The sequence below is a fragment of the Aythya fuligula genome, chromosome 3, assembly GCF_009819795.1.
Source record: "Aythya fuligula isolate bAytFul2 chromosome 3, bAytFul2.pri, whole genome shotgun sequence".
Taxonomy (NCBI): Eukaryota; Metazoa; Chordata; class Aves; order Anseriformes; family Anatidae; genus Aythya; species Aythya fuligula.
In genome coordinates, this window is record NC_045561.1 from 64746884 (window position 1) to 64767049 (window position 20166).

General features: G+C 40.9%; 1 protein-coding gene across 1 annotated transcript; it reads right to left on the minus strand.

Moving 5' to 3' along the window:
* Positions 1–6718: 6718 nt before the first annotated feature.
* On the minus strand, positions 6719–11094 carry NDUFAF4 (NADH:ubiquinone oxidoreductase complex assembly factor 4). Its single transcript, XM_032185741.1, has 3 exons — positions 10963–11094; positions 10546–10643; positions 6719–8217 (listed from the first exon to the last, which is right to left on the minus strand). Exons 1-3 carry the CDS (start codon positions 11087–11089, stop codon positions 7921–7923), a joined length of 522 nt encoding a protein of 173 aa, XP_032041632.1. The 5' UTR covers positions 11090–11094; the 3' UTR covers positions 6719–7920.
* Between the last annotated feature and the right edge of the window lie 9072 nt (positions 11095–20166).

Here is a 20166-nt window from a genome sequence, read left to right on the forward strand (position 1 = left end):
ACAGAGTGTGCTCCAGGTAGGAGCAGAAATAGGAAGAATGATCTTCCAAGCAGAGGAGTAAAGTACAGGTAAACAGAAGTTGCTTTCCCCAGAATTTGTAATGTTCTGATGATGTGAGAAATTTGGCAGGTTATAGGAAGCATGGAGTCACTCTTCCCAGCAGCATACAGCAGAACAATGAGGTAAGGGCCACAAGTAGCAACAGGGGAAATTTTGGTTAGACAAAGAAATGATCTTTCCCATGGGAATAGCTAAGGACTGGAAGGGATTACCAAAATGTGCAGTTTCCAGCCCTGGAAGTGTCCAAAGCTTGTCTGCATCCAACGGATTATTTCCTTACAACCTAAATAAATTACTCTGCCATTGTATGGATTCAAGACTGCTTACAACATGGCACCAAACTCTTTGATGTAGAAAATGGTCCGCTTCTTTCCCGAATGAAATGCTCAGTTCTCCTTCCACTAAGATCCTTCCCTATCTGCATAATGATTAGATCCCAAATACCCATATGGCTAGCTACACTTGACTTCCATGGAGGTTGCTCAGCCCCTATTACAGCTATGTTGCCCTGCTCCTGCACACCAGTAAGAATCCAGTACTCATTATTGCAGTACAATTGGCTCTGTATAACCTTAATTGACTAAGGACGAGCTCTGAGAGTACTACAGAAATTACAGATGCTGCTAACGATCTGCACTTTTATAAGTAAAATAAAAAATAGCTTCTCTAAAATAGAAATATTATTGTAGCCTGGCAAAAGATGCTTAAGTAAAAAAGGATATCCAGGAAAAATTAAGGTTAATTTTTCATACTATTCCTATTTTTTTATTTATTTCTACCCTGCTGCTAGGAGATGTCAGGAAAATGAAAAAATAGATATATTATTCCTAATGGTAAACCAAAGAAAAAACATAGCGGCAAATTAGGTCTTGCTTTGTGTGATGACTTACCTAAAAGGGTAAAGTGTCCTTGCAGAACGTAGCTAAAACAAATACTACTCCTGTTTTCATAGTTATATTTAGGTGCATACTGGAAAGTCATCTTCCCAAATGAAGAATTTCAGGTCCCTTGAGCACCCCCAAACTGTCTCATGATATTTTAATGAATCCCTTGGGGTACTTCAAAGCTTTCCTAGCTAACAGCATTTAAAAAAATAAAATAACAAAATGGCCAGCTATAGTGAAGATGGACTTTGCCAGGCTTTCAAAAAGTTTTATGTGGGGAGAGGGGTTATCTACAAGGATTCAGTAACAAAACTACCTGCCTGTATCTCCTCTGCAGCCTGGAGCTCCATTTTTGCCTAGCATATGTAGTGAAGGGATGCAACAGATAAGTTGTTTTCTCATCTTTAAGCCACATTTTCAGCTGAATCTTCAGATACCACTCTGCAACCATAGAAACAGTTTGACCAATTGGAATGCAACCTGGATTTTTATCTCTTAAGTAATCACTTTTCCTTATCACGGAAATAACTTGACGCCAGCAGTGTGTGAAGTTAGCTCAGATTCAAGTTCTCTTCCACTTGAAACAAAGCTTTGATCAAGACTGTACAAATGCCACATACCTGTGCTAAGTGCCCTGTGCAGAGAGGACATAGCATTTGAAAATCCTTCATGACATTCTTCAACCTGGCCTTTGGATCTATTTGTCTACTGTATTTCTCCCCCTTCCTGGAAGCCAAGATGATCTGTGCAGGGGATGGCAAAGGAGGTGCTACTGTTTCACCAAAGATAAAAGATGATTTTAATGAAAGCCTTCCATATCCTGCCAAAAACTTAAAGAAAAGAAAAAAAAGTGTGTGTGTGTGTGGGGGGGGGGGGGGGGGATTGCCACAGAGGTCCAGGTCAAATTCAAGACACAAAGGAGTATGTCAAAAACTTTATGTAATTTATTTATACTAATATCATATTCTGCATTTTGCCGTTAACCAGATTTAGATAGAAGTAGCTAGCAGTTAAGACAAAGGGAGTAGTTCATATTTCTCAGGACTATTTTTTCGGTATGCAGCAAACCCAAAATATATCAGTTTTGATACTCAAAACTGATTTGAGTATCACGGCTCACACATTTTAGGTGTTTGTTCTTGTCTAAGAATTAATTACACATTTTGGCAGAATTGAATGTTACATGCTAAAGCACAATGCTCTAGCAAGAGGTGAATTCTGTAACAAGTTCCACAGCAGCAGAATTACAGAAAACACAAAATTTTGAGTATAACCCCTCCCAACAAGGGTTTTCTGTGGTGCTCTGTCAGTAAAAATATGCTTTTTTCCCTGGGGTCTCTCAGAAAAATTGCAGTTTCACTGCTCTTTGAAGGCTAGAGAATCACTTATGTTATTGAACCTATGGATTACAAATAGATATTTATGTTATTCATGGAAACAACAGATTTGCTTTTAGTTGCATCTCCTCAGCTTTTAATTACAACTGTGTCCACAATAAAATTCAAATAATTTTTATTCAAAATGTGCAAATTAGTATATTGTTTTCAAAAGGGTTAAGAAACCATGATTAAATGCCAATCAACCTATTAAGAGAGTCACAGGAGAAACAGCTCTATTTTTCAAATTCCTACATTAATGAGAATTTTACAATATAAAAATAAGTTTAATATTAAAGTACCACATGGGCAGAAATGAGCTGATAGAATTTATCTTTAAGTGACGACAACTGTGAGTTTGTTCCCACACAGGAAATCTTTAACTGGTGACAGTTAATTGAGAAAGGCAGAATATAATATGAAATTTATTCTCACTTTCTTCCTCTGCGGAGGAGCAAAGCCAATTGAGTGGCTTTATTTCTTCCTAAAGACATCTTCAGTAGCCTGCTTTGCTTTGATTCATCGCTATTCAATGCACTTGCTTTCTATTTATTCCAGTTTCCCTGTAGCTTTAGGTACACAGTAAATCAGCCTCGCTCATTGTACACGGATAATTGCAGACCTGTGACACAGGACTAGAGGCTTGCCAGATGGTCCCAGCAACAAACAAAGTGGCAGGGAGAGAGTGGGAGGACTGGATCAGGTAAGGATGGAAATAGTAGCAACCAGGCTGGGACATTAGTTTTTGAGGTCAACCAAAGCAAAAAAAAATTAAAATTAAATTAAAAAAAAATCACCATTATTTGGTAAAGTGACAGATATCTTTGAACAACATATTTTGCATTCAGTTTGAACTGTTCTTAGCAATAAATGACACCTCATAACATCACATCAAAGTATTTTATTAAATATATATTATTTTAAAATAAACTTTTCCCACCCCAAATCAAAGAACCTGTGGTTAATGTACTTGAAAAATTCAGAGGCCTCTTGGTACCTCTGCATACTCATCTTTTTGGACTTAGACTGCACACAAGTATATCCATGATTTTAATAACTTTTTTTTCCCCCCTGTGGACATGGCTGGTAATAAAAGGTAAATGTATGCTGGATCCAACCAAGGGATAGCAACTGATGCAGACAAAGGTAAAATAGCATTTATCAGCTTTAAATAATAATAAGGGGACTCAAACCCACCTCCCCACTTTAAGAGGAGAGACCTCACCACCCAGCCTATGGCATCCCTCAGGCCACACAGCTGTGCTGCTAGCACAAGGGACCAGGACAGAAGGTGACTGAGGGTGACACACACACAGCCTCTGGCTCCTGCCTGACCCACGTGTGTGGCACCTCAGTCCCCCAGCACAGCTCTGGCCATGCGGGCTTGGAGCACAGCTGGCAGCTGGCCAGGCAGAGTCAGGGCTGGTGGAATCAAAAGCTGCACCGTGGCTGTCCTCCTGGGAACAAAGTCCTGTGCAATTAGTAACAGGACATACTTTCACTCAGAGACAATGCTTTAAAGACCTCATCTTTACCTCTTTTTCTCCCTGCCAGCACAGTCAATTGCCATCAGCTCAGCATTCCCAGTCACATGCATGTTGCCGTGCTGCTTTCCTTCCTCCAGACCTCTCCCACATCAGCAGGGCTCCCAGCTGCCACTTCACATTCATGATTCTGACTACAGAAACCTATGGCAGGAGTAAGCCTGGCTTACACCAGCACCACTTGTGGCTCACCGGAAGAGGTGGACTCCCTGTTCCCTGGGTCAACCCTGCTCACAGGTGTGGCTGCCCCTCAGCACCAGTGCTTCCAACCACAGGGCCTCAGTCCTACAAAACACCACACATTTTCCACTTCTAGGCAAGAAATCCTCACAGGAGATGGCTAAGGAGACTACTTGGCCCCTTGTCTCTTCCCATTTCTTCTCTCTTGCGTTACGCAGCAGCACTGCTCTTGTCAGGAGGCCAAGACCTGTGAGTGAGCCCACTGCCACCTCCCTAGCCACCATCTTACTCTGGACAGAGCTTCAGAAATTGAAGTAGCCCATACCCAAAGGTGATCTTGCACAACAGTATTGAAACAACCTTTGTGGATTTATTTCTTAAATCCTCTTCCTGGCAGCAGACACACTAAGCCCCATTCCACCACACAGAAGCACATGAGCTCCCACAGCACAGAGGATGAGTAATTCTCACCCACTGCATTCAGCTCTGGGGCCCCCCCCACAAGGACATGGACTCTGTCAGGGAGTGTAGGGATAGGACAAAGGGCAACAGTTTTAAACTAAAAGAGGGGAGATTTAGATTAGATATGCAGAAGAAATTCATTACTATGACGGTGGTAAGGCACTGGCACAGGTTGCCCAGAGAAGCCATGAATGCCCCATCCCTGGAGGTGTTCAAGGCCAGGCTGGATGGGGCTTTGGACAGCCTGATCTGGTGGGAGGTATCCCTGCCCATGGCAGGGGGGTTGGAATTAGGTATCTTTAAGGTCCCTTCCAACCCTAACCATTTTATGCTTCTATGAACTGCACTGAAAGCAGTTATATCTCTTTCCTACCCTATAACTCTCATCTCGCTATCCCAGCATCAGACTGCAAGAACCTAGCTACTCTCCATATGCAGTGAGATAGCACAAGGCTATTTGTACTGAACTGTGAAGGTAAAAGGAGAGCACAGACATGAAGCATTTGGACAATGCTCTGATACATGGTCTGATTTTTAGGTGGTCTGTTGGGGACCCAGGAGTTGAACTCAATGATCCTTGTGGGTCCCTTCCAACTCAGGATATTCTATGATTCTATTTAGTTTAAAATATCTGAGGACAAATTTTGAAAATATATGAAAAGCTACATCCCTTTTGAAAATTTCTCCTATTCATAAGTTCTCTAGAGTAAAACATTTGCTCAGTTCTCTCATCTTTACATCTGCAGATGTGCTTCTCCTGGAAAGCAAGATACCACTCTGCTGAAATAAAACAGGGTGTTGAAACGGTGAGGGCAGAATACAACCTACATTTGTCCATAAGCTAGAGAAAAGCAAACAGTGCAGCTGAGTAGTTTTCACAGGAACAGGCCAAGACTAGCTGGAGAAAACTGGAAATGCAAACTTCATTACAGAATGAAGCTAGAGGAAAGGATGTACCAAATTGACTAATGTCCCAGAAAACGTAGATAAGTGATCAAATAGTATCCCACTGAATAGACATTTTTGGGAAAATTTAAGCCTGGAAGCCAGAGTATCTGCTGGAACTTCCCCTGTGGATATTCAATTTCACACCTCACCAGGAATTCAACCCTCCTTTCCAAATGAGGCTCTGCCTGTCATGTGTACTCAGATGTTCTCAGTTCCTAGCTTTACTCAGTGACAAACCTTTTCAAACACTTTGGAAAGCTAGTGTTTTCATGCCACATATAGTGTTAAAATGCCACATATTAAGAAGCTTGTTAACTATGTGTCATCTCAGCTAGAAATTAAGTATTAGTTTTGTAAGCCTGTAAGGGAGATGTTTACTATACATTTTACATTACTTCTGCAGTTGTGCAGGTTGTTCCTTACCAAATTTAGTAATTCTATATGGTGGACAAAAACATTTTAAATTTGGCACACCACATGTATGGCAATGACGCATGAAAAATTTTCCATGTAAGATTCCCAGAAACCTGTATGGCAGTTTCCCACAAATTTCCCGGTAATTATCTCTTGAAAACATTTGCTTGAAAAACACCTCTTCCTAAAGCTGAGATCCAAAGAGCCATGGAAAGGGACATGGACAAAAAAAAAAAAAAAAAAGTGTAAAGAAAATAACAAAATTGGTACCAAGTCAGTCAAGGGGCATTGTTAACTGGTTTCTTTAAAGAAGGAAATCACGGGGTTCCCAACAACAAAAAAGCACATGTCCCAAATGCATTCCACAGCTGTTCTGATTACTACCTTAAATACTACACCAAGAAGAAGTCAAACACTACACAAAGTATTTCTGTTATAAAAGGGTATTTTGTGGAAAATAAATAAAAATGTGGTTCATCACTCAGAAGGCACATTAGTTTCAGTGCAGCTCTGTCCTCATTAAGTTACAGGAAGAGAACAAGGCCATCACCAATCCACACATCCAAAGACTAATAAATTAGCATTTTTACATATCTTTCACTAGTGTACAGCAATATGTACTTTAGAAGTGAATAAAGTAAAACCTTGGATGTACTATTGTAAACTATACCGTAACACCTTGTTCCATCACAGAGAAGCGTCAAGAATTTTGCTGTGAAGTCACAAAGGTGATGATCTTCTTGGTAAAGTAATTACCAGTCAGAAGCCAAGGACTTGGCAGAGTTGTTGAAAAGGAAGTTACACTGCAGTTACATTTAACTCCTTTGGCAATGGGCCTTAGGAACATTAGTATCACACAAAAATAACATTTATTTTTAAAGAAAGGCAAACATAATGCACTTTAGATACAAATTCCAACGATCCCTTCCCCCTCCTTTCCTAGAGTTATTGGACAGCATGAACCCATTTTCACTAATCAGTCCTCAGTGTCAGTGCACAACTTCTTACCTACACAGACCCAGACAGCCACAGTATCAAGTTACTTCAGTCTGTGACTGCCTTTACTAACAGTGGTAAAGGATGCTGTTTGATGTGGGAACGCGGAAAATTTATCATCGGTGAACACAGATTGACCTAAGCCTGCAGTTGGATAAATCACAGAAGGACTCCATAGGAGAAAAAGGGCATTATAACATGACAGGTGGACATTAATAGATCTTCCACAAGTAGGTCCAATTAGTAGATGCAATTGCATGTAATTGGCACCTATTAATTACACAAGCCATTGTTTCTCATACAGCAGGTGCTACAGAATGCTGTGATAACAGATCTTCGCTCTTTACGAACTCCCTGGCTGACAGACAGTACCTGGGGAGGTACAGATATTTAACCTAAATCGGAATGGAGTGGAAAAGTAGGTACATATCAACCAGCTATTGCTGTTCCAGCATCAGGAAGAGGCCTTGCTATTCACCTTCTTTTTATTTTGACACAGATGAATTTCCCAAATCTTCTTCTGGTTAACCCTCTTCGTAAAGTATAAATAACATTCAGCTTTTATATGCAAGAAATACAGCTGCTTGTATATGCATATATCTTGAAAGTGGGACCTTCAAAGAACATTTTAACAAGAACTACAAAGATAATACACACAGAGCACTGATTTAGCTGAAGGCCAGGAATTCTGTTAAGAAAGGTGATCTGTTTTTTTTTTTTGTTGTTGTTGTTGCTGTCGTTTGCTTGTTTTAAGTTAAATTTCTAAATAGTATTTATATATTTCAACTGAATTGATAACATATGAACATGATAATCAGAAACATGTGACAGGCTCTCACGCAACATAGTAGTTAAACTCTGCTTTACAAACCGTATCCTATAATTGCTGCATTTATCTGAAGCCATAACATACAGAATGGAATTGCTTGAATACTTCTTCTTAGTATAAGAAAGCAGCCTTGTTGGATACGTGTTACCAACTCTTTTCAGACACCAAATATACTCATGAGTAAAACCAAGACACAAGGAAGATCACACAAGGTTTTGGTAATTATTTTATGTTGGTTTTATAGCTTTTCTTGTTTCTTTAGGAAATTCCTTCAGAGTAAAAGGAATGAAGAATTCCAGAAGAGAGTTGACTTCTGTCAGTTCCAGACTGTATTCCACTGCTATTTTCTCTGCAGTCCATATCTTAGGATGAAGTTTATGATTATTAAGAAGCATCAGAGCCTCCACAATGGATATTTTGCCTTTGGTAACTTTCTCAATATCTAGATGTTCAAATTGACCTAGTTTTGTAATTCTCTTTTCCTCGTGTTTACATGGAACATGTTCACCACCTCCAACTTTTACCTAATTGTGGGAAGGAAAACAAAGAGAGCTTAACAGCAATTCTGTTTACTATGTATACTGTAGCAGCTAAACAATCTCCCCAAACATGGCATTTCCTGTTAGTTTTCCCCATTTTTACAGCATTAAAATATGTTTGCACTGTAATAGCATTAAAATGCTTGGCCACCCTCACTTCTTAATATCACACAGATTAGAGCCAGTTGTTTCACAGCCAGTCTATATAGGAGGGCCAGCCCACACCCACATTATGAAAACCTACAATCCATTACAGTCTGCGTGTTGTACAGACTCAGCAGCCCTTCATACAAGTCAAACTACACATTTTGGCAGCTAAATATAAATTAAGATAACCTAATATTCGGTATCATTTCATGGTGGTGGGGAGAGGAAGGAAAAAATCACACTAAAAACTGGTATCCTTCTTCTGATACCACTGGAAATCCTTTCCATATATTCTCTTCCCCTTTCATTTTCAGGTTTTAGTTAGGCAACTAAAAGACACCACCTCTTTTGCTCAGTCTATAGAACAAGATTTTCTGGACAAAGAGAAAACTATTTTGCATCATCATATGCAATTTAATTTGCATGACTACTGCAGCGCTCAGACACGAGGTCTCTTCTCTCAAGTCCATTCATATTTCCTTTTCCAAGTTATTTAGAAACCAGCTGTACCTTCCCCATACTGCCTTTTATTAAGGCTTCACCAGTGAATGACACTGCAAAGAGGCACAATGAAAACCTTTCTTAAGAAGTGCTTTTAAAGTTATCAGAGTCCACCGATTACCCCAGGCATTTTACTAACCCATACGCTGAGAAAACTGATGAGGATGCTGCAGCATCTGTAACTGCCTGCTTCTAAACTACAGACTGCTTGACAATGCTACCGACCTTCCCTTTCTTTCTAGTTCCTTCTAAAATTATACTCAGATAATGAACAATTTTTCAAGTCTTAATTAAATGATAGATCTCTACGTATCTGCCCCTTCAGAACTGAAAGCCAGTAGTTTTCCAAGTAACTTGATGTGCAAAATATACGTATATGTATATTTACATACAGAAAAAATGTATTTCGTATATATACACATAAAATATATATGTATAAAATATATGTAAATACACACATGTATATTTATTTTATATGTAAATGATGCACGAGGTTTTTAGAAGAAAATCAAGACAAGAAGAAAGTTTTTGGATGAAGCTTTGCCCACAAGCCTCAGCGGACACATTAATCATGCTCTTCCTAACAACCTCAAACGACACACCACAAGAGCAAGCCTTATGTGGTAACAACCTCGCAGTAGGTGCAAAACCAAGCACTAAGATTTCCACTTGTGGCTTTTCCTCAAATCTCTCACCTGACAGACTTACAAATTGAAGTGTTTAAATATACTGGAATTAGACCTTCAGCACTTCAAAATTAGCATACTAACTTCTCTTATGAAAATCAAGGAAAGAGATTACTCGGAAGCTCCAGGTAGTGACTGAATTTTAAGATATTTTAGTTTTGAATAGAAGATACTCTGGATACGGAATATCAGGACTTGGAAGTTTTATTGCTAGACAACTACAAAACTTTTATTGCTAAACAGAAGAGCTAGAATAAAATGGTCCAATAATGCAACAGGTAAAAAGCATAAGCCATAACATAATGAGGTGGAAGAGACCGAGTCCCAGTTTGTGAGTTACTGGAAGGCACATATTTTGTTTTCCAAGTCAAAGAGTGCAGCCGTTGGTAATGAGGAAATGGATAACCGTACAGTCCAAAGACTATACAAGAAAAACCCAGCTAGGGCAGTTCCTGAGCCACATAAGGAAAAGGGTCTGCATAAGACAATATTAACATCAGTTGTTAAAGACTCCGGAAAAGTGTTAGTGTCTTTATCCTCTACCACATCCATGCCTCCACACTAGTCCCAATCTCTTTTCTTCTAAGAAATCTATGGGACATATCTAGCAAACTGCATCTTTCCAAAAGGCTGACCAGCTGCGCTTCTGCATTGGACAAAGCACCAGTGGGAATTTAAGTGAAAAACAAACCACCAAAGTGATGTTAAAAAGGGATCATGTAGGTTGGATAACCACAGCCTGATACATGATCAAGACACAAAGTCAGTCAGTACTACTGATATATAACCGAGCAATTAAAATATTGCATTTATCTATCACAAGGGGAGCATTTAAGCACTAGCTGAGTGTTTTTTCTTGAAAAAAAATATTGAAAAAATGTTCATTTGTCTTGAAAAGCATAAGTCTGGTAGGATTTGCATTGAGTTTGAAAACCACAACGCTGATGCTCGCGTGCCTCTGACAGCGAGCAGTGCTCACCTGCCCCGGCAGATCTCTAGACTCAACATAAACGTCTTTCAACAAGGTGAGCAGCCTGTCGTCCTTGCTGTACACTTTCTCGCGGATCGCCGGGTGCTCTACAGGCAGCATGGAGAAGAGCAGGAAAAAAAAAAACACTTGAGGAAAAGTACTGTGTTGCTCCCTTCCCTTCCCTTCCCTTCCCTTCCCTTCCCTTCCCTTCCCTTCCCTTCCCTTCCCTTCCCTTCCCTTCCCTTCCCTTCCCTTCGCCCCTCGGCGGCCGCCATTTTCTCACCGCCCCTAGCAACCGCCCCTAGCAACGGCCCCCAGCGACGGCCGCCGACTACAGCTCCCGGCATGCCCCGCGCGCGGCCCCGTTCTCAATGTCACCGCGGCCCCGGCACCTCGCCCGGCCGCCCCGGCGAGGCCGGCACCCACCGGTCAGCGCGTCCAGGCGGGCGGTGGGGTGGCGCGGCGCGGGCGTGGGCTTCTCCTTGCTGATCTCGCGGTGAGCCCGGCTCTCCAAGTTGAACGCCCGCAACGCGCGGACCAACCGCCCGCCCATCGCCGCCGCCGCCGCCGCCGGGACGGCCCCGCGCCTGCGCACAGCGGTGGGGGCGGTGCGCCGCGCGTGCGCAGAGTGCTGGCGCGACGCCGCCGTCGCCGGGCGGGGCGGCCGGGCAGGAAGGGCAAATGGCGGTGCGCGGGAAGCGTGTGCTGGGGTCGTGGCTTCATGTCGGGCAACTATAACCAAATAAATAAACAAACAAGCAAATAAAATAAATAAAGAGATAAGGAGGCGTTTGGGTGTTTCTTTCACGGTGCTTTCCGCCAGCGCGGTGTCTTCTGAGCGTTGCCCCGGGACGCTGGCCCGTCGCCATGTCGGCGGGGGGCAGCTGGGTCCTGCCGTGCCCCTGTGGGTTTTGGGGGCTCCTCTTCGGCTGCGCCTTCGCCCGGCGCTGCTGAGAGACGGGGCCGTGGGGTTTCTGCCGGGGGATGTCCTCAAGGTGGCAGGCTCGCCCAGGGTTTGCTGCACGCAGCCTTTTCAATCCCTTTTCAATCCGATTCTATCGTTTTGGCGTGAGGTGTAGGGAGTGCTGGCCGACAGGTGGCTTTTAGATCCATTATTTTCGAATTGTATTCACTTGGTTTATAAGCAGGGTTACGTGCAATAAGGTTTTGTAGGAAATCGCAGTGTAAAGTAAAGTTTAGAGTAAAATCTGGGTCTGGTACGTGCATGTTATCTACAGCAAAAAGCTGTACTTCATCACTTACGGGCTTATAGATGGACCAAGTGACCCTAACAACAAAGCTGAGATGGCAGTTCAATGTATAAACATTATCTGTGTGGTTTTCCCTACCTTTTAGCTTACAGATACAGTGTTACCATGTGCCACCACCTGCCACCACCTGTTGTGCTCAATGTGTGTCCTCACATAAATTGTCACCCCTACCTCCTGTTCCAGTAGCTGCTGTGCTGATGTCTTGCTCTTTTTTTTTTTTTTCTTCTTTTTTTCTCTTTGTAAGTTTTTACTTCAGTAATAGTAACATTGAAGTATTTAGGGATGTTGTTCCTCTTAATGTTGTTTTGGGCTCATATGGCAAGATTTTGGTAGCAGGCAGGCTGCAGGGGTGGCCTCTGTGAGCAGAGCCCAGCAGCTGCCCCATGTCAGAGCAGAGCCAGCTACAGCCGGCTCCAAAGGGGACCTGCTGGTGGCCACAGCCAAGCTAGGGAGCCCTACTGGTTGGGCCTCTGGGAGAGCAGACTGAAGAAAGGGGAAAAAAAAACAACAACGCTGTGCCAGAGCAGCTGGAAGAGAGGAGCAGGCTGTCCCCTTGCAGCCCATGGGTCCCACATGGAGCAGATCTCCATGCTGCAGCCCATGGAGGAGCCCCCGGTGGAGCAGAGGGATGTGGCCTGGAGGAGGCTGCGGCCCATGGAGAGCCCCCGCAGCAGCAGGGCCCGGGCCGGAGCTGCAGCCTGTGGAGAGGAGCTCACGCAGGAGCAGGGGGTCTGGGGAGAGCTGCTGCCCACCCATGGGGGACCCGTGCTGGAGCAGTTTGCTCCTGGGGGATGGATGGACCCCGTGGGACGGAGCTGTGTGGGAGCAGTGCTTGAAGAGCTGCTGCCTGTGGGCAGCCCCCGCAGGATCAGTTCCAGAAGGACGGCATCGCGTGGGAGCGACCCCACAGGGAGCAGGGGCAGAGAGGGTCCGTGAAGGAGCAACGAAGATGAAGCATTAGGGACTGACTGCAGCCCACATTTCCCTGAGCTGCTTGGGGGGAGGAGGTAAAAGGGAGTGGATTAGGGGGAAGGTGCTTTTAGTTGGCTTTTAGTTCTCACTGCTCTAGTCTGTTAGTAGTTGGCAATAAATTACACTAATCTCCCTTATGCTGAGTCTGTTTCGCCTGTGACAGTAATTGGAGAGTAATCTCCCTGTCCTAATCTCAACCCATGAGCTGTTTTTAATAGTATTTTCTTCCTCTGTCCTTTTGAGGAGGGGGAGTGAGAGAGCAGCAGAGTGCTACTGAGGTACCCACTGGTTTTAAACCGCCACAATAGTATTTCCTTTTAAACACGTTACTGGCATACTTGATGGCAGCAGATTATTTAATAAACAGATATAATCTAGAACATGTACCCTAAATGGAAACGACAAGACTTATTCCTTAGTATTGTTCACAGTTTTGGGGTTACACTATTCTCACCAGGGTGCAGTCTCTCTCTTTCAGACTGGAGGCCTCATTTTGATGCAGCCCAGACTTCTGAGAAAACTGCTAAACTGTGAGAGAAAGAGCCGTGAGAAAGTATTTAGTATTGAACCATGCAAGATTAGAAGGGTAAAATTGGAAACAGAGGTAAAATTTTTGAAAGGGAATCAGCAGATTAAAGATTCAAGAGAAAAAAATGTAAGCATGAAGAGACAGAAGATTTTCTGAGACAAAAAGGAAGACAGAAACAGCAACACCAAGCGTTAGCCTGTTGGAAGAAAAAATGAAGGCTGGCCCTTCTCCACCTGACTGCTGGCTAGCTGGTCAACAAAGACTCCAAAGGTGCCTTACCAAAGGAGAAAAGGAAATTAGTGGCTCATTAATCCTGGCTGTTGTGTGAATTAGCCAATAATTGTTTTATGCTTTTAACTTGTTTATGTGTTTTTTTGCAGTCTCTTCATGTGTGGCAGTAATTGCCTGAATCAAGTGACTTGGAGAGGGAGTGTTTCAAGGGACAATGAAGAGACACAACTTCATTGTTCATTTTTAGGAGGAAAATGCACATTGCTTGCCCTTGCATCCATCTAGCTGTGCTTACTTGTGTGCGCGTACGAAACTTTGTTTTTCAAACCTTGGTCTTCTACTGGTAGCAGCATTATTTGGTGATAACATCACTGATGCGATAGTTATTATGGCTGTGGACTGCTTGCATACTGCATGAGGAGTGTCAGTGTTCTCCTCAGAGGAAAGTTGAAAGACTAGCTGGTGGATGAGGAAAAGCAATCAGGTTTACAGGGGCAATGGAGACAAAGTAGTGTAAGCATGATTTGTGGTGGATCTCTGCTCTCTTGGGGAAACTTCAACAGGCAATTTCTCCACTTCCTGACTTTAAAGACTCTCACTATCTGTTAAAGGGTGGAAGCAGGTCTTTAACTTACATTCTCTGGTAATAAACTTACTGACTTGATCCTCGTGGGAAATATTGGTGGTAGGGGGATGGTTGGACCAGATGATTTTGGAAGTCTTTTCCAATCTTAATGACTCTATGATTCTATTTTAGGCCCTATACATATAGTGATAATGGGAAGTTAAGTGATATTAGCTATTACAGGAGCATAGAAGCATAGCAGCTCTTTAAGATGTTGGACTGGGACTGGTGACATATCTAATTAAGTACCATTAGTTGATTAGTTGCTGACATCAAATCATATGCTCAATAACATAGGTTATGTTTACAAGTGGTTAGCCTATCCAGTGTAGCTGTAATGGTAAAATTCACATGGATGTCTTTGATGCTTGTAAACCTTTGACACCTATTTAAGTATTTCTCTAGGACATTTTTACTAATACAACTGTGGAGGCAAACCATTATTCCCAATTTGGAAATAAAGATTTTTCCCTTCAAAAGCAAAGAACTGCTGGCTTCTTGGGTCAAACTCTGTGATTCTGAGCGATTCTGTCTCTGTAAACCCTGAATGTGACTAACGCTGCTGTAATATTTACTGACAGTGAAATAAATTCACCAGAAGGCAGTTGGTTAAAAATAAAGAGTGATGTCATTCTCTGCCTGTCACTTGCTGTCACTGAGGATGACACAAGGCTGTTCTTTTTTTATGTATAAAGAAGGATCTGAAGTATAAAACTTTTATTCTGAGGAATCTGTCATTTATAATATAGCAAGCAGAAAAATTGAGAATGATAAACCCTGCCTTTTTTTTTTTTTTTTTTTTTTTTGTCATTTGGTATTTTACCAGTGTGACCACGTTGAAATTAAATATCAGAAATCAAGAGCTTGGAATTTCTTTCTCTATAATGTATCTGCCAGTGTAATTATTAAAAAAAAATGAATGTGTGGTTTCTCAGAGCATAAAAACTACCTGTGTTCAGCTTTAACAGTCTTACAAATGGGATATATGTTTCATGAGTCGGGAACACGCATGTTTCCAGGGAATTTAAAAATAACAAAAGAAATAAGTCAGTCCTCAAGTATCTCTCTATCAAAACAGCCCATGGGAACAACACAGACAATCAAACTGAGTTATTTTGTACCAGCAGCCTGTTGTCAACAGTAGACAGCATCAAACATATCAGGGGAAAACATAGGAATCTATAATATGCATGTGCCACAGGCTGCTACACTATCTTTTTAATATTTTTACACCTCTAAGAGAGAAATTCCTGGAGCTACTGTGCATCTGGAAAATAAAATGTATGTTTGTGGCCATTCTTTAAATCATTTGTTTCAGTTTTGCATCCCAGTTTTGATTTTATGTTGTGTTTTCTTCAGTTTTTGTTTTCAGTTAGTTCTGCATCTGGATGGGAAATGGATCCAAAATTAATTTGTGTAGTTCAGTAGTATCAGAAGGCTGATGGGTCTGATGCAAATTCCCCTTAGATGAGGGAGCATAGGAATGTTTGGTACTAACTTGATTTGTTATGAGATAGGATTAAAGTTTCTGTGCTTTCTTTAGAATGGAAAGCATTAGTCCAGATGGGCAGGTAATCTCAGTGAAATAAGATTTTTCTTCTAATAAGGACAAAGCTGAGAATTTTTGAGAAAAGGCAGGTGAGGTTTGCTATGTGGTGTAAGGGCTAGGAACATCCAGAGGTCAAAGGCAGAGGAAAATTAGCATCCCTTTCACTGTAGTGGTATACTGTTAAATTTGATTCTGTACATGTTTTCTACCATTTACAGTTTTGTTTGTTTGTTTGTTTTTTCTTTTCTCTTTTTTTTTTGTTGCTGATGGTTCATAACTTACAGCAATATAAAGGGATGCTCTACCAAATGCACACACGATTAGAATTCAGGGAATTCAGTCCTCTGTCCTGATTACTGGTTTCCCAGTAAACACAATGAGAGCATTGATCCATTTGTTCCTTATCTCATCAGCATTAGGATGAACTACAGAACATGGCATTAGCAAGAATTGATTATAAGCCAAGCAAAAATGACTGTCCTGCAACTTTGTAAGGACGTACTTAGGAAAGATGGACATTTAGATCACTGTTGCCCTTAAGTGATTTCTGGTAGTTCTGTTACTTAATTCAATTTATGTGTTTTTGGCTTCAACTGATCCATCTGTTACTGGCTCCTGAAGTATCTAGAAATATATGGAAGACTTTTCCTTAATTCCAAGCTATGATCAGAGAGCTACTAAACAGTTGCATCTTTTCAAGGCTAGGTGGCTGCAGTGCTTTATTTAAAGAGTTTTTGTCAGTCCTTACTTGGATGAAGTACATGGAGAATGTAGTAAGCCCACGTTTACAGGCTCACACACTGACACAGGTGTTACTAGCGCCTTGTCGAATAATTTTCATTTCAAAGATGCTACATTTACATCCTCCTGATTGACTGTGGCTTTGTATACCTGATGTCATCTTTAACAGCTTTTCTATCTAATCATTATAATCTCAATTAACAGGTTACTTTGACTTGGAAATGTACGGTAGGAGCCAGCATATTTGAGAATGATGCAGGCTTGTACTGTCATTAATTAATTATAGCAATTAGATGTGTTTTGCCATGTTATTCATCAAGAGACTTTAACATGGTCTTTGTTTTCACTCACAGAGTTCTGTTCCACATGCTAAATTCACATTTTTTCTGACTCAGTTTGTGTTATATATATGAAGATCTACTATGAAATTAAGTAGTGAAAACCCAGGATATGCAACTCTCTTAAACTATAAGAACATTTAAAAAATGTCAACCCAAATCAATGCAATGCCCTGTGGAAACAAATGCATCTTAGTTATTGCTAAAAAGTAATACTTTAATATTGCTAACTTGAGTATTTTCTGTGCAAATTACATGTTCTTTTTGTGCAGCTGTGACTGGTATAGGATAACATAAATGACAGTCCTTGGTGATTCACTTGAAAAAGTCAAGAGCAAAATGTCTATGTGATGGGGAGCCGAATGGGTTTGGCTTTCCATCCTTTAATTCTGATGCTTTTGGCAGTAGAAGAGCAGAGGGATCCTGAGCAGCAGATCCACCCTCTGTCAGTGCAGAGACTGTAAGCAGGGAATGGGCAAAAGTCACTGTGACTTCAAGCTGCAGATTGACCAGCTCTCACCTAATAGAAGTTGGTTCCAACCAAGTCTTACAAAGCTGGAGAAGTCATGATAGTTTAATAAGTTAGAATATAGAAGTGGCTTAATCACTGTTATGCTGGGTAAGTAGCATTTTAGCCCCTGTCCTGTACCTGCATTTTTCTAGATCTACAGTACCTAAATTCTGCCTGGCACCCCAAAGGGATGCTCTGCAAAGCTTTGAGGATTACTGTCCTGAAGTTACACATCTTTCCAGGTTGCTTCCATAAGCCATTTCTACCAATTCTGAGAACTCCTCTTTCCAAGAAGCAAGTGTATCTACATTAATGGTAGAAGAGGCTTTCATTAGGGGAAGCTACAGGACTGCAGGGCAAAGAAAATGTGACCGTAGGGTTACAACCTAAAAGCTCTTAAGTAAAAGCCTTGAAGTAAGGCAGAATGTGTAACATTGCATTACCAGAAAATGAGATAGATACAGAGCATGATTTGAGAAATACATCATAATAATTTAGCATTTAGTCCAAGAAACAAATGAGAAACTATCATCTATGTTTTATAAGGTATGCATCCACCATTAGGATTACTATAGTCAAGTCTTGTTGATTCAAAACCAAACATTTTCCTTCAATTTGTGATTATATTCACTTGCCTCCATATGTTAAATAGTAAGTGTTTAGGGGCTACCTTAAAATCATAAAACCTAACATATAAACTCCTATAGACTTCAGTAACAGTAATACAGGAGAGGATAAATAGGAAATAAAATAATAGGAAGGAACCCAAGGCAAAAGACAAAAACTTGTATTTGAAACTGATAAAAAATTCTCATGCTTGGGGTTGATCCAGTGAGGGTGAGGAAGGAAATCCCCCTAGGGGAAAATTCTCATAACTATCTACTGTTATCATCTGGCTGGGCTCCTTCATTGTTTGTTCTACATCTTACTCTGAAACACCTTGTGTGAGCCATAACTAGAAACACTGAGACTACATGTGCTCATATTGCTGATCAGGGGAAAACAGACTTTTCCCTGAGCGTTCTCCAGTTGTTTCATTTACCATAAACTATAATATATATATATATATGTATTTGACTTAGGAATAAGTCAATATCAATTATTGCAATGTATTGCAGAAAAAACGACTGTTGCACCAGCACTAGTGCCCACTACAAAGGATTTGGTCTATACCTAATGCAGCAGTGCCCATTAATGTATATAAGCAATGTCTGGGGTTTGGCTGATTAGTCCACAGAGGAAGGGGTAGTTGAGACAAATACTGCTGTGTTGTATTACTTAGTTTTGTATTATTCCTAAATATTGTAGTTTGTGCACAGTAGTACAATAAATAAATAAATAAATAAACAAATAAATAAATAAATTACAATCAATATAGGTTTTCCAGTAAAGCTTCCTTACAACTTCTGAGCCTTCTCCTTTTCATTTGTGTGTATTACCATTTCCCTGGGAGCTGGTGTATGGTGTACACAAGTTGTCTTGGTAGACAATACATCAGAGAAGCAAGAACTCTGTGATACAACTCGTGGCTACCAGTATTAAGAATTCATCACCGAAGTTAGAGAGACCTTTGTGCGTGTCTTTCCACAGCATCAGAAATCTGGGGGAAGCACGTGGGGCACAGATGAATTCTGAACAATCCCATTTACTAATTATGTATAGAGATACAGTGTCTAAATATATGTGTTATATATAAGTGTCAGGTTGCTCTGGGGGCTACTAAAATAGACCATAAAAGAGGTCCCAAGTTATTTAAAGAGGTTCTACCTTTAGGTACTAAAAGTTCATTTTTAGGCTGCATAATAAGGGCATAATTAAGCTTCAAAGCTCCAGCATTATGTCTTAGTACATGAATGTGAGTTTACTGAGACTCCTTGAAGGCAGGGTTCTTTATGTAAGACACCTTTAGGATCAAGATAAATCAACCACACTTTCCTATACGCATAGGATAGTGCAAAACCAGTGTTCCTGGGCATCAGCTTGAGAACTCTGTAGGGTTTAAGCTTCTCTTCAACAGTGACATGGGACAGCTTCATGCTGGCATAAAATCCCTTGCAAGACTCTAGGAAAAATCCCTGCAAGGCATTTAGTGGCAGTTTCCTCTTCATACCAGGGGAAATTCCACCTCACAAACCCACAAGATCTTAGATTTTTACCCTCCGTTCAGACATCAGAGGGAACATGAGAAATTATTTGTTGTTCTTTAGTACCTTAATGTTTGGAAAATGTGGGTTCGCTTGTAATGGTTAATTGCCATAATGATATAGTGTTTTCTTCTTATTCTTACCCCTCTATGGAGGTATTATATTTCCTCTCTGGGCATGGGGAACAGGAGCAGAGTTACAGCCTGTGCTGTAGACAGAAGAGCATCGATCTTTGAATCTGCTCTCTCTCTTCCAGTGTTGAAATGTAGAATACCAGTGATCAGCACAAGCAGATTACAGCACATTCTGCATGGATATTCTCATAAAATGAATGTTGTATAGGTTAGATTGTTGCAGATGGCAATAAAAAAGCAATTATTTTCTGTTTTAAAGGACCTTTTTTTTTTTTTTTTTTTTTTTTGGTCTACTGATTCATATGTATTTTAGGATCTTCCATCATTTCCTAGTATAGTTTAGAAAATGGAGTGGAAAGTAACACTGCAGTTTTTAAAACAATAGTTACACCTCTTGCTAAAATTTAGTCTTTTTTTCAGATGTGTTCTGTCTCTTTCTGTGTCACAACTGAATACATTTTTTTTATTGAACTATATAAATTGAAAATGTTGAGATTAAAAAGAATAAAATATAGTAAGCTGAAGTGTAAGTAAAAGGTATTATGAAAAATAGAGAAAAATTGTGAAAATATGTTCCTTTTTCCT

Bases quoted from the DNA above. Each gene is read 5' to 3' on its own strand.
- NDUFAF4 (XM_032185741.1), bottom strand. From the start codon at position 11,089: ATGGGCGGGCGGTTGGTCCGCGCGTTGCGGGCGTTCAACTTGGAGAGC. The intron at 10,644-10,962 runs GTGGGTGCCGGC...TGCTGCCTGTAG, and splicing joins CCGCCTGGACGCGCTGACCG to AGCACCCGGCGATCCGCGAG. The intron at 8,218-10,545 runs GTGAGCACTGCT...TCCCACAATTAG, and splicing joins CTAGAGATCTGCCGGGGCAG to GTAAAAGTTGGAGGTGGTGA.